This window comes from Siniperca chuatsi, linkage group LG16 (genome assembly GCF_020085105.1).
Source record: "Siniperca chuatsi isolate FFG_IHB_CAS linkage group LG16, ASM2008510v1, whole genome shotgun sequence".
NCBI lineage: Eukaryota > Metazoa > Chordata > Actinopteri > Centrarchiformes > Sinipercidae > Siniperca > Siniperca chuatsi.
In genome coordinates, this window is record NC_058057.1 from 2,385,433 (window position 1) to 2,399,905 (window position 14,473).

The 14,473-nt window shown below is 40.7% G+C and overlaps 1 protein-coding gene across 6 annotated transcripts in view; it reads right to left on the reverse strand.

The window, feature by feature from the left end:
• Positions 1-105: 105 nt before the first annotated feature.
• fynb (FYN proto-oncogene, Src family tyrosine kinase b) overlaps positions 106-14,473 on the reverse strand; it is a 90,307-nt gene continuing 75,939 nt past the window's right edge. For all 6 annotated transcript variants that reach the window (XM_044168496.1, XM_044168492.1, XM_044168493.1 and 3 more), the window contains 5 exons: positions 12,812-12,991; positions 8,595-8,671; positions 6,464-6,617; positions 3,164-3,295; positions 106-1,732 (listed from right to left, as the gene is read on the reverse strand). In XM_044168496.1, the coding sequence (XP_044024431.1) occupies positions 1,524-1,732; positions 3,164-3,295; positions 6,464-6,617; positions 8,595-8,671; positions 12,812-12,991 (752 nt within the window). In that variant the 3' untranslated portion in view covers positions 106-1,523. The remainder of the gene's footprint in view (positions 1,733-3,163; positions 3,296-6,463; positions 6,618-8,594; positions 8,672-12,811; positions 12,992-14,473) is intronic.

Genomic DNA, 14,473 nt, shown 5'->3' on the forward strand with positions numbered 1-14,473 from the left:
GAAGGGGGCTACAACTTTAATTTCATTGTGTAGCCCTGTGTTGTGGAATGACATATACATGTACCTTTATACAAACAGTGGCATGTGGAAAGGAAGTGTCTTGGAAAGAGTGTAAAATGTTTATTGTTCTTTTCTGAAGTTCAAACGCCAAATCACTGAAATAACAAAACAGGTTATGTTAAAAAATGGAAATGAAAAGATATAAAGGAGGGAAGTTAGCGACACTTAAAACCATTTAGCTGTGCGACTGAAAAATGAGGGTTACCTGTTGGCCATGAAACTATCTGCATTAAGACCAGATCAGGGCCGGGTACAATTCACTTTCAATTCAGCGGCTTACTTTATGAATTCAAACCATAAAATCTTCAATTTCTATTCTGAATTGCAACATGAATTGGCCTCAAACCTCCCCTGAACAAACAACTGACTCTTAAATGATCACTTAAAAGGGTTAAACCAAAAACATACTCTGTAAAAACCAAATACTGAAATACTGATAGAATATAGCCTTGTCAGTAAAACATTAAAGAAGATATAACTCAGGAGGTGAGGTGGTCCAGGTTCAGCTGCAGGTCGGCGCCCTGAAGGCTCAGGTGGAGGACGGGCAGGAGATGAGGAAAACGCCCCTGTCCACTCCGGCTCCCCCGAAAACAACCGTGCTGATGAGGACGGCCTCGGAATGACAGCTCAAATAAGACATACATACTCTCTTCTTAAATTAACTCAACCTTTCTTTCTTTCAGCTAAACAAAAACAACACTCGCAGTAAGAAGACAGAAGTATTTCAACCCAAATTTTCTGAAAATTATGAGCGAGGAGGGATATGTTGAAAATCCTTACACGCTCGGCTGTAATTTACAAAAATGTGACATACATCATTTGCAAACGAACTAGCGCTCTGAAGAAGCTTCGGGGGTGGCAAGAAAATAAAAAATGCTGACGGAGGACGCCTCTGGAATACTACTAACTGAAAAGTCAAGAATAAAGCAATAATCTGGGGGTGAATTTTTTTACACGTAATGGAAAATGCAAAAAAAATATATCAAGGCTTCCAATTTCATCTGTAGAAAAGAATACAGGAGCTACAGTATAATACATGTACAGATGACTGTGTCTGCTCAGGTGCTCCTCTGAAATGGTTCACTTCATTTGCCTTTATCATTTTTATCATTATTATTATTTTGTGCAGGAGAAAATAAAATCTTAAATGGACACAAACAAATAAACTAAAACAAGCCTTTCTTATTTACATTGAATACAGGTATTTTGTTGCATTTTCACAACCCTAGTTAACTTCGTCCGTCCGCCATCCCACCTCCTCAACTTCCCTATTTATCACATTTGCAGAGTTCAGACACTAGGGGGCGTGTCAGAGACTGAGGGTTGTGTTTTAGGGGTCGGTGGTGGAACTGAAATGCTCGGGTTGAGCTGAGGAAGCTGTACAGATCCCTAAATTAAAGGCCTGGCTAGGAAGGCTCTAGAGTTTTGTAACGTCCCGCCCCAGCCCCGAGCGGGGGAGGGGTTTAGAGGTTGTCCCCAGGCTGGTACTGTGGCTCGGTGGCTGTGAAGTAGTCCTCCAAGAAGGCTTGCAGGTACTCGAAGGTGGGCCGCTCCTCTGCATCCTTCTTCCAGCACTGCAGCATCAGCTCGTGCAGTGAAATGGGGCAGTCCTGGGGGCACGGCATCCTGTAGCCTCGCTCCACCTGCTCCAGCACCTCACGGTTGTTCATGCCTAAAAATGAAACACATGAAGAAGGCGAGTAAGTGCACCAGGGGCATATGACAGCTCTGTGGAGACCAACTACTTTGACTTGGTGCACAGCACCTATCCAGTTACCAGACACCCGCCACCCAGTCGACAGCACGCGCCACCCAGCTGGGTAGTGCAGGGTTCTGGGAGAAGTTAGTCTTCAGGCCTGTCTGCCAGAAAGGCTTCAGGTGTAGTATAAAGCGTGACCAAGTCCATGAGGGGAGGACGCCATGGTGGTTGAACGGGTCAAACACAGGACTTTCACCCAGGAAACCAAGGTTTGTGTCCTGTGTTACGCAAATTTTGACTCAGTATTTTCTGTTTTATTTTATTTCCAGTTTTCAGACACAGTTTGGTTAGGTTTAGGCAACAAACTACTTGGTTAGGTTTAGGTAAAGATCATGTCTATTTGAAGCCAAACCATTTTTTTCTAATCTTTTTCTAAACCTAACCAAACTGCGATTGAAAACTGAAAATAATAAAAATAATAAAAAAGAAAATAATAAGTCAGTTAAATCAGGCAGTGGATCTCACTAGTTTCACTCTGTCTTGCAAAGGCTACTGTGTTATTCAAACGTAAGCCTGTTTTCAATAAGATCATAGACTCATTAGGACACTTCTGAGTGGCATTTTCTTAATTAGAGTGAAGACCAGCGGTGGCCTCGCTGATTAAAGGGCGACTGTGAAGGCGACTGGGATTTGAGACCATCTCTATTGCACCAAGCAATGTTCCGAGTTCTGTTTCCTTAATGCCTTGCAGATAAGACTTTGTTGGGTGTACTAAACTGTTTCTGGTATTATCTCACAGCATGAACAATGTAGCATGTTGACACTCAACACCGAAGTAGTCTTTTCAGTATATACTTTTGTACTTCCACTCAATAGTTATTTTGATGACTACTTCTACGTCTGCTTGAGTAAAGTAACAGTACTTTTACTTGAGGACACAATTTGGCTCCTACCCACCCCCGTCAGGGGCCCAGAAAGCTGCTAACACATCTGTCGGCATGATGCTGCTCCTGCAGCCCATTGCGTGCTAGTCTTCCTCACCTTCTCCCTGAAGCACAACCAGTCCACCAGCCCCATCTGGACAAACATGTGTTTCCCCTCACTTTCTCTTTAAGTTTCTGTCTGAAATTCAAGTTGTCCCACAGGCGAGCTGCAGTAATTAAGGGTTATTTCACATTCTGGCAGGAAGGTTACCCAAGCATTAAAGAACCATTTATCCCATACGCAGCAGGAGGGGCCGCCTGTTGTCATAGGACAAGCTGTATGTGCTTTGGTAACAACTGTTTTATACAAGAGAGGTTTTCTTCTTATCAGGCCACTTTATTGACCTGTCCCGCGTGGCTCAAGGTGAAAGCTACGCCACGCAGAGCCTCTGCTCTCTGTGGAACCCTTCCCCCTCCTCACCTGGGTAAGGCACCCGACCCTTGGTGACCAGCTCTGTCAGCAAGATGCCAAACGACCACACGTCCGACTTGATGGTGAACTTCCCGTACAGCGCCGCCTCCGGGGCAGTCCACTTGATGGGGAACTTTGCACCTGTAGGAGAACAGAGACGACATGAGCATTAATGAAGCGAGCATCTGCAGGTGAATTCACATAACTCGTTGTCTTCTGTCAACACATTTCATCTTCTCTTTCTTGTGACAAAATATATGTTTGGTAAAGAGCTGTGGTGCTTCAGCCGGCATTGAGCTTTTCTCTGGTGTCGCCCGCTATGATACGTTTTTGTATTTGTCCAACACTGTCCCAGCTACTACCTACTTAATGGGGAACCCCACATTTTGCAAATCAAGACCAGTTTACTTTGTCATGAGGTGTACTAGAAAACAGTTGTATAATATCTCCTGTGGCTAACTACTGTGATGCTAATGTATGGCAGTTCTGCCTGACATTTCAGTAAAGTTTCACACCACTAAAGGACAAGATGACGAGGAGACAGTCTGAATACGTCTTGGAGATGTGAGCCCTGCATTTACAGGCGCCACTCTGATATTAGCTGTGTCCATTATGGCAAGTGGATGTTTCTAGTCTACAGTTATCATTCATCATTCATCATAGTAGTAGTAATTAGTAGTAATATTACTACTTGCCATCACAGTCTGTAGGCTATGTGTGCACCTGTGCACCTTTGTGGACTGTAAGCATCTATTTCTAAGAACATGTGTTCTCATTTTAGTGCTAACGTGATCTTAAGTGATAATATCTGAGTGTGTTTTTTATGGACTTGAGCAAAGAGTAAACAGTGAGGTGATTCACCATTCTTACTGTACTGTATGTTGCCATGTGTGTTTGTCTAAACTTTAAAGCTACTCAATGGAAAAGTTAAGGAGAAAGTCAAAGTTGTAGCGGGTTTGACTCTTTTAAATAGAGTGGTGCCAGTCAGAGTCACGTCTGACAAATAATAATAAAATAGAACAAAAATAGCTCAGTCAAACCATACAAAACAATAAGCAAATAGCAATTAGCAAGGAAATAAACGTCACCACAAACCAGTACTGCAAAAACAAACAGACCGCAACTCAGTTCAGTTTTCAATAGGTGTATTTTCATAAAGCAAACAGAGCAATATGGGTGTGTGTGTGTGTGTGTGTGTGTGTGCGCGTCCCACAGTCTCCCAAGTTCATTCCACTCGGTAAAAGTCTGTTTAGTTTTCTCCCAGCCCCAACACAGTTCAGTCCAATCCAGTTCACAAACACAAAAAGAAAGACAACTCAAAACTCCACTCTGGGTTTTACCCGCCGATCCCCACAAAACCGAAACATTATTCACGGCACCGTCGATCAGTCAGTCAGTCGGTAGTTAGTCAGGTTAGTCTGCCTTAACTCTGCCAAGCCCGGCAACTCTTATATACAAATGCACCGGAGCATTCCTCCTCCTGACAGCAGACTCTAGAGACACAAGTTTACTACAAGTTAGCTACAATAACGTGGACTTTGCAACGCGATCGGACGCTGAGGGTAAAGTAAATGGTAAATGGACCGTACTTTTATAGCGCCTTTCTAGTCTTTCTGATTACTCAAAGCACTTCAAAAAAGCTGGTGTATGTCTCCTCCACTGACCAACAAACACTAGCAGCTCTGACACACACTAATAGATTTTCCCAGAGGTTGGTTTCACACTGTATGGGTTTTTGTGATTGGATTTTTGAAAGATTGTGGGTGTTAACTGTGGGGAAACATGAATGAACTCTTGACAGGTGGGCGGTGATGCACTTCTGACGGCTGGTCGCTGCAAAGTTCAGGAGGTTAATCGCAATTACAAACACGGCTATAAAGTTGGGTCATGTTAGGCCGAATGCCAACCTACAGCATCTGTTAGCTGTAGAAAAGGTCTTACTTCTCAAAGCAAAGCTTCAAAAACATGTGCACAGCAAAATTATTTGATATGTCAAAGGGAGAAGAAAATTCTCAAAAAGGATTTTCTGAGCACAGACAAATTGCATCAACAGAAACAGCTGTTAGGAGCTCAAACTAACCAACAGGGAGATGATGGACGTCTCTGGGTGTTGACAAATACTTTTGTTATTGGCACTTAACCTAATATGAAACACATTTGTAGCAGCAGAAAACTGTCTTTCATTAAGTGTTGCTGTTACTTTCTGTATATATCAAATAAATACTGTGTTTTTTGCATTTTATTCTGTTTATACTAATATAAGATAGATAGTAGAGAGATGACAGGAAATGAGAGAGAGGCAACAGAGGTCCCTGACCGTACCGAACATGTGTTTATGCAGGATTAAATATATGACGAAAAACACAAACAATATGTCAACAGCTTCTGAAATCTAACTCTCAGATTTCTACTTCTGATTTGATGATAGAAAGAAAAAATGTCTTTGGAACACAGGTTCCTGACCCTGTTTACATCTCTGATTTTTTCAAATAGGTTTGGTGTTGTGCTCATTGATGACCGCTTCCCCAGTTAGAAAAACAACCAAGCCAATCAGAGGCAGAATCTATTCTAAACTTAGGTGATGACAAGCATGGATGAGAAAGACACAGCTGTGCAGGTTATTGCAAGTCCACTTACAGAAACAACTCTTAAAATGGCTTCTTTCTTTGAGAAAAAATTCTCAACCCCCTTAAACCCACTTCCTAGATTTCTTCTGGAGCTTTTAGCCATATCGTGTGCCCTTCATCAGTGAATGGAAGCCACAAGATGTGGCTGAAAGCCTCTAGAGAAATCCTGTAAATCCCAGAGAATTTTAGGTTCTATTTCCAAGGTCAAGAATGAACCTTTGAGTTCTGCATATTTCTAAAAACAACTGAAAGACAAACCTTAAGTTAAGTGATCCTAGCAGGGGCTATCACAGCTTGCGACTAATATGATGAAAGATGTTGACAGGATGGATACATCGAGCTAGTAACGCCTCACCCAAACAGAAAACAGCTAATTCAGTCTTGTTATCAGGCTCTGGACAGCTTTAATGGCAAATATTAGAATAACAATCATTTCTAATAAACATGCCTTATAAACTCTTTGGCTATCTCTCTGCAGCAGGGAGTGTCTGCTTTCTGTTTCAGTGTAACAGTGAGCAAATATTTGGAACTGACTCTGATCGTGGCTTCACAGCAAACTATTTTCCTCCATGACCAAATGCAGTCATACAGTATGTGAATGTGTGTGAGTGGGAGCATAACGTATGTGCATTTAACATTGTGTGTGTGCGTGCGTTTGCGGGAGAAGAGTGGGAAGCCCCACCTTGCCGAGCAGTGTATTCGTTGTCTTCGATGAGCCTGGCCAGGCCGAAGTCAGCGATCTTGCACACCAGGTTGTCTCCCACCAGGATGTTGGCGGAGCGGAGGTCTCTGTGGATGTAGTTCATCCTCTCGATGTAGGCCATGCCTGCTGCCACCTGGAGCACAGCACAGTGAGCACGGCTGCATCAACACTCACTGAAAAAAATCCTCTTGGCATTGTTTGTGCTGGACACTGCTGTGATTTAGGATACATGTGGAGAGAGCCCTTTCTAAATGATTACTTGATTATACTAAAGTATTACTTTGTATGTAACTTTCAGTGAATTAAAAATATGTATTAATATTGGCTGGCAGAGAAAACAACATATCAATCCAATCCAAAAAAAAAAAAAAAAAAAAAGAAAGATTTGTAGGCAAGTGATGCTTGTTTAGGAAGGAGTCTGAAAAAAAGCCTCCTGCATCCCCTTGGGCTTTAGAAATACCAATAGTTATTTTGACAGTTTCCCATTAAACATGCAGACCCAGCAAATACCTCTGTGCTGTTTTACCAGCAGAAAACAGAAAATCTGGGTAAGGGGCGTTTCATTCAAAAGGTATCCTATTACAGATGACTTATTACCTACTAAAAACTGCTGCTATGAAATGAATATATTAGTTATGAAGAAATATGTGTTTTTGTGCTAGTCTACTGAATAACGAACAGGCCCGGTGATCTAATAATGAAATTAATAAATAAACACTGGTATTGAGATAACAGCCAAGTCTGAAATTACCTGTCCTATAATGTCTCACATGGTGAATTCAGCATTATGTACATTTCCACATCACTGAGTCCATCAGTACAACAGTCATGGCATACTCAGTCACCACTCTACTGCTCTCAGTTTTCTCGTCTTAACAGAAATACATATTTTCATTCACTCGTTATTTCCATTTTGTCTTCCTTTCAGTTTTTTTTGCAACCACTGTTACGTTACTGTCAATGAAACTCAATCCTTTCTGCATATGTTTCAGATTAAAAGCCTACCAGGAATGTTAGGGATTATGCCCACTGAGCTGCTGGAAGGCTTTTAATGCGCAATATCTGTGCAGGAACTGTTGGATTTCAGTGATGGTAACCTGACAGCAATCGAAAAACAGAAAAGTAGAAGCAAAATTGTAAATAATTAGTGAATAAAAACAGCATTTCTGTTCTGAAAGAGACACTCTTACCCCAGTAACAGTGGTGAGTAGAGCTGAAACGCAGAGCCAATTAATCAAGTAGTCGATTGACAGAAAATTAATTGGCAACTATTTTTAGAATGGTTTCAGTCATTTTTTAAGCAAATTGCCAAACATTTGTTGGTTCCATCTTCTCAAATGAGAGGACTTGATGTTTTTCTTTGTCATATATGAAGTGAATAGGTTTTCATTATTTTCCAACATTGACAAATTGCTTAATTGAGAAACTAATCAGCAGATTCATACCACTAATTAAGTTGTTAGTTGCAGCCCTACTAGTGAGTATAACATGACTCTTGTATAGCACTGATTCCATCAGTTAAACAACATACTTAATTTACCAAGACAAGTGAACATTGAGTATGTGTTGAGTTTGCATTACAGCAAACTAACACTGGACCAAATTAGAAAACAGGGAGGCTTCTTACTAAAATATAATAAAATATACTTAAAACACTGGAAAGTTGAAACAAAGGCTGGTCTCAAATAAAGGCTTGATTCTCTCTGTAGTTGAAGTAAAAAAAAGTTTTAAGTATGTTTCCAAAGTCTGAAATCTTTTTTGTTGTTTTCAGAAACCAATGATGAGAAACTAGTCTACTGTTCCTGTTACTTTCATGTAACATAAACAGACCAGTGACCTCAACACACTAAAGTATGAAAGCCCATTTCCTCCAATGTGATGAAAAAAAAAAGATCTGTAAGTCAATATAATGAGAAACCTTCTCGAAATAAAGACTTAGTATCTCAAAATAATGACTTGGTATCTCAAAATCTCATTATTTCGAGATAAGTAAGTCATTATTTTGAGAAGGTTTGTCATTATAATGACTTACAGATCTTTTTTTTCATCACATTGGAGGAAATGGGCTTCCATACTAAAGCGTCTACAGATAAATTTGATCCAGGTGTACCTGTGCTGCCATGTCCACCAGGTTAGGCAGCTTCAGCCCTCGTCCTTCTCCATCCTTCAAGAAGTCCAGCAGGCTTCCTACAGCAGACATAAACAGATGTCTGATGTCAGTCTAAGTACACATAAAGACACTGAAGACACAAACTGTATGTCTTAGATCACCCCTCGACAGGAACTGTTTGTAATTCAGCAATTACCAACCACAAGCAACAATCTGACAGCTGAATGTTTTGGAGACGTGGTTTGTAATTTGCCTATTCACGTCTACTTTATACCATCAACAATAATGACAGTTAGAGGATAAATACAGGATTGGGGGACTTGATGATCACCACAAATACTTCGACATTCATAGAATTTCATTTCACACTGGATCTGCTTTTTGAAAACACATTCTCCTCTCCAACTTAATGGGCTGACCTAGATGTGGCAGCCTCTGCATGCAACAGACACATCGATACACATCAAAGTTTCCACTCTTGTGTTCTCTGGCGTTTAATGTGCGTCCACAGATCTTTCTTGTGGGGTTTCTAAATTCCAGTGTTTTGGAGGATTGTTTTGAAGGCCTTAATCATCTTCAGTTACTTTGAAACAAAGGGTTTACCATACCAGAACAGTTACTATTATTCTGACTGGAATGGAACAAAAACACTTCTGCTTAAATGAAAAACATTTTGCAAAGTCTGCATGCATGCCTGTCCACAGTGTCATATGCTTGAATACACTATAGCACATAAACAGGCACATAGAGTACACTGTCTTAGATTTACACCATTTTGTACATTTTACTGTGCTATTGTATACATTTTTGCTATTGTGGCGACTCAGGTCAAACAAAGCGAAGGGTTGAAAACTAATCCTATACATTTTTTTGCCCCACAAGCAGTAGTGCTATCCATTGATAGGTCAGTCCATCTATTAACACTTTGGACCACAGCAAAAATGTAAATTTCCATAGACACAAACATTAACATCTAATGTGCAGATCGCCATTTTTGCTAAATTTACTGAGCATATTCATGCTTCAGAGAGGATGAACCCTTATACCCCTTTTCAACCTTCCACGAGCTTTTCCTTTATTCCTGCTTCCCAGGGGGATAAATCCCTCAGATCTGAATGAATAATCTTTCCTCTACCACAGCCTGATTGCAACAATTGCAGTAATCTTCTATTCCGATGGTTCCCAGAGTGCGGTGCCTTGAGGACAGGCCAAGGGTGCCGCACATCATGTCACATCTTTGTTAATTTATTGGGCGTTCTTTAAACACATCACCACATTAAAGTGTTACATTTTCAAACATATCAAAACAGAAGAAAAAAGCAATACATATCAGAATCACTGTGTTAAAAACTCTGTTTAATATGCAGTTAAGCTGCAGCTGACATGACAACTCATGGTTGCTGGTTGTCATAGTAACACAACAGGCTTTCCGGCTGGGGAGTTTTTCAGGAGCTCAAGAGTTACAAAAACAGTGACCATCAGAGCGAGCGACAGGGTAAACAGGGCTCAAAGAAAGGCTGATACATCTCAGCCCTCAGCACAGTCTGACAGGACTGAATCTGATCCCACCAACAAAACTCAAATCAGACACAACACTACTTGCCTAACACCTTTAATGGACAGGTTTTGGCTGCTTGTGAAAGATGAATATCCATTCACTGTTGTATCCCAACATCATATATGTGTGATGTGGCTCTCTCATCCCTGGTATACATGAAAACAAGACCAGAAAGCGCCTGTCAGCGGAGTCAGACCTGCGGGTTGTGCTCTCTCTCCGCACAGCAACAGCAGCCTCATTTGTCCCACTGAAACGCCTGCAAACTTTGTTTTATTTTGTTTGTTTGTTCTTGTACACCTTAAATATAAGCTCATTTAAATTCAGAAGAAAATTACATATTAGCATATTTAATTGTATTCATTGTTTAATTTAAGTTAAATATTTATCTGTAAATCTGCAGAGCATGTTGGCTTTCATTCTGAGTGATTGAGAATGGGCCTATATTTAAAATATAATACAATATTAAATCTAAAATTGTTCAAACCGATAAGCATCTGTGTACATACAGTATATGCACTGTAGTGATCACTAGGCAGATATGTTTTTCCATCTCTCCACTCTGTGGGATCCCATGGGAGATGACCTCTCCATGGCTGAGCTGACTCCTAACTTCTTTAATATAGGAGACAAGGACTTTGCACTTTGTTTTAACTGGAACCCAAGTCAAAAGAAGCCACTTCACAGATCTCTTTTACTCTTCCTTTTCTCTCTGTCACACACACACACACACACACACACACACACACACACACACACACACACAATGCAAATACACTCTCTCTCTCCCTCAGCCCCTGATGTGACCTGAGATAATGATGCCTGTCAGGCATCATAAAACTTAAGTGCATTCCTGAGAAAGTAGCACTGTGATATTATTTTAAATCTAAATCAAGATAAATCAGAGGTAAAGTAAGAGCAGTAATCCAGCTAACATTTGTTAGCACGTTTCCTTGAGAAATAGTTAATCTCCGATCTCTGTACAATGTAACAAATTAATTATTAACTCAGATTTAATACCTTGTTTACCATGTGATAACCACAGCCATCTACTGACCAATGAACAGTAATCTCTATGAATCTGTGTAAGATTGTAGCTCTAATATTTACCTAATGTCTTATAGTGTATAGTGTATGCTTCAATTCACTGTCCATACATGTACGGTAAATATACCATAAGGCCCAATTCTATCACAATAAGACACACTGCAACTACTTTAACTAAAATAATAAAGTGCAACAGTTAGCTGGCAAGTGTGCAATGCAAGCAAACTAGCTCAGAGAGCTAACGTTAGCCGATAAACGCTAGCGAACAATGTCAGCTAATGTTCTTTGACACCATTCACACCACGGGACTATAACCACAGACTTTCTGAGTCTTATATCGACTTTGCTATAATTCTATGACCCACACAAACAGCGTTAACTAACTTTAACCGTACACACACAAGGTGCTGTAGGAAGTGTAGATTGGTGATGATTTTTAATTTCCAAGCATTTAAGTCCTCAGACGAGTTCGCAAAATCGAACAGTGCTTAATTTGTAAATCAGGAGGTCCCGGCACACAGAGAGGGTGCTGATCCGGCGAGAGAAAAAGGGGGGAGAGAAAAAGTCACAGAACGCATCAAAAATCCACAATGCCTGGAGCACAATGGACAACACCTAGGTGCTAGCTGTTAAAACTAAACAACTGTCATCACAAACAAAGCATTACTTATTATTTTATTTATTAATCAGAACATTCTCAATAATCACTTAATATCAGCAGGGTGAGGCTTGGAAACAGCTGTTTACTTTGCAGCTCTCTCTCTCTCTCCTGTGGACAGTGCTGCACCTGCACACGCACCCCCTGATTTAGCCATACTCATTTCACTATTTAAGCCCAGAATCTAACATTAGGGAGCTAAAAACAATAATAATAATACCATTTTTTTAGGGGTGCTGAGATAAAATTTAGGTGTGCTTGAACATCCCTGAAAAGAGTCTAAAAACGCGACTCTGTCGTCGTCGTACTGTGCAGCTGAAGCTTTACTTGCTAGCTATGCTAGCTCTGGTTGTTGTCGCTTGCAAAGTTACGTTCTTCTGCTTGGAGTTACTCTACTTAGTAGTTCTGTCTACGTTAAAGGCGGTTAATCCCAAGGATATTACAAGTAGTTTACAGTTTTATCGGTTCAAGGTGAAAAATGATAAGGGAGACCCCCTGCTTTGTGTCTGCACCCTACATGTATTATGGGGTGCAATGGTAAATGGACTGTACTTGTATAGCGCCTTTCTAGCCTTCTGACCACTCAAAGCGCTTCACACTACATATCACATTCACACACTGATGGAAGGTTCCAGCTGCTCATCAGTCCAAATAAACTAATCATTCACACACACTCACACACCAAAGGCACAGCCCTTGGAAGCAATTTGGGGTTCAGTATCTTGCCCAAGGACACTTTGACATGTGGGCTGGGGGAAGCTAGGATCGAACTGCTGACCTTCCGTTTAGTGGACGACCCGCTCTACCACTAAGCAGTTACATTTTTAATGAACTTAATTTATGAAACTGCACAACAAAATGTACTAAAACCCAATGGGATGAATCCTTTTGCAAAGAACTATATGCATGCTTGTTAGTGAGCGGTGTGTATATATGCATATGTTTGTGTTCATCTACCTTTGCCCATGTACTCTGTGACGATGTAAATGGGCTCCTCAGACACCACGGCATAGAGCTGCACCAGCTTGTCATGGCGGAGTTTCTTCATGATCTGAGCCTCCTCCAGGAAGGACTCAGGGGACATGGTGCCAGGCTTCAGAGTCTTCACTGCCACCTTAGTGGTGCCATTCCACGTTCCTGGCACAATCACACACATGCTGGCATCAGTACAATGGGAACATCGATTCATATTCAAATCACATAATTTCAGTCAGACTTGGCAACCATGCTGCCTAACCTGAAGAGATGATTGGCAAGAGTTGACTGTAGTCAAAAACGGGGGAAAAGTCTTGCTTTGAAATGACAATGAGGTAAACATGCAACACAGAATGAGATCAGGAGACAGTATGAGAATCAGCTTGTCTGCACAGAGGTTGTGCTGAAGGATAATTAAATGGGTACAAGATTTAGAGTGGACCTTGATTTGAAATGGCTTTTAAAAGCCAGGAGAGGGATCCAGCAGGGTTTTCAGAGCCACAATACGCCAACACGGGAGCAGATAATCCTTTGTAGGATGATTAACAAAAGCATGTCTGTAAGCTCCTCACTAGTTGCATGCCAGTTACGCTCACACAGCATGGCTATGTCACCAATGTGCACTGCCTCTACTGTGTCAGGGCACACATAATAAGATATAGATCAATGTAATCACTCCAATAAAGTAGTACTCCATTTATCTCATTCTGTGACAGTAATGGATGCAGGTATTATTAGTAGTGACCCAAAGGGAAGACAGAGCCCATCAGCTAACATTTGGTCTACATGTGTTTGATGGGTTTGGGGGTTTAAGTTAAGAGTAAGCTAATAAATCAGAGTAGGCTTCTTTAGTGATGCATCTGTGCAGACATTTTGGGAGTCGAGATGGTCTCCAGCTGGGTTGTGAAGTAATAGGATCCCAAAGGCTGGGTGTCATCTGGGAGAAGCCCTATCCTCAGGATCTGTCTAGCTGAAATATGACAGTGCAAACCCTTGTGTTCTGCAATATGGAAGTCCAAAACAGCCAACACTAAACATTAGGGAATAAGTAATCATATGAATAGAGCATTTATTTAGTAGAGCATTTATATGTAAATGAGCAAATCAATTGTGAAATTATTTAATAAAATTTTAAAACTCAACTTTTGCAGTCAAAAATCATTACTGTGATTATTTTGTTTGTTACCGAACAGAAGAAATAAAAACTAAAAGTCTTTGAAGATACACAAGAAATGCTCCAAGCCTCTAATTAGGCTGTTGTATGGAATTGACAGGAGCACCGAGACAGTGCAAACAAACTTGGGTTGGTAACTTTAACTTAAAAGCTAATGACTGCTGTAAATAAACACAGGGTACAGATGCATAACTCCCTCTCTTGTCATTCCACTTATGCTGGAATGACAAGAGAGGGAGTATACTGGAATATACAGATGCTACCTAGCTAGCCAGCTAACTAGGTAGGTTAGCTTTTCTTTTGAATTTTACTCAGCATCAAAGTAAAGAGTAAATGTTAAACAGCAGCTAGACACCCAATTCAGAGTTACTTAAGCAGTGTTTTGATTTTAAACATGTTCCTTAGAGAAAGTGAAAATGAAAAAGTCTTTGGTTGGTTTGGTTTACATGTAGTGTTTGCTTTGGTTTATA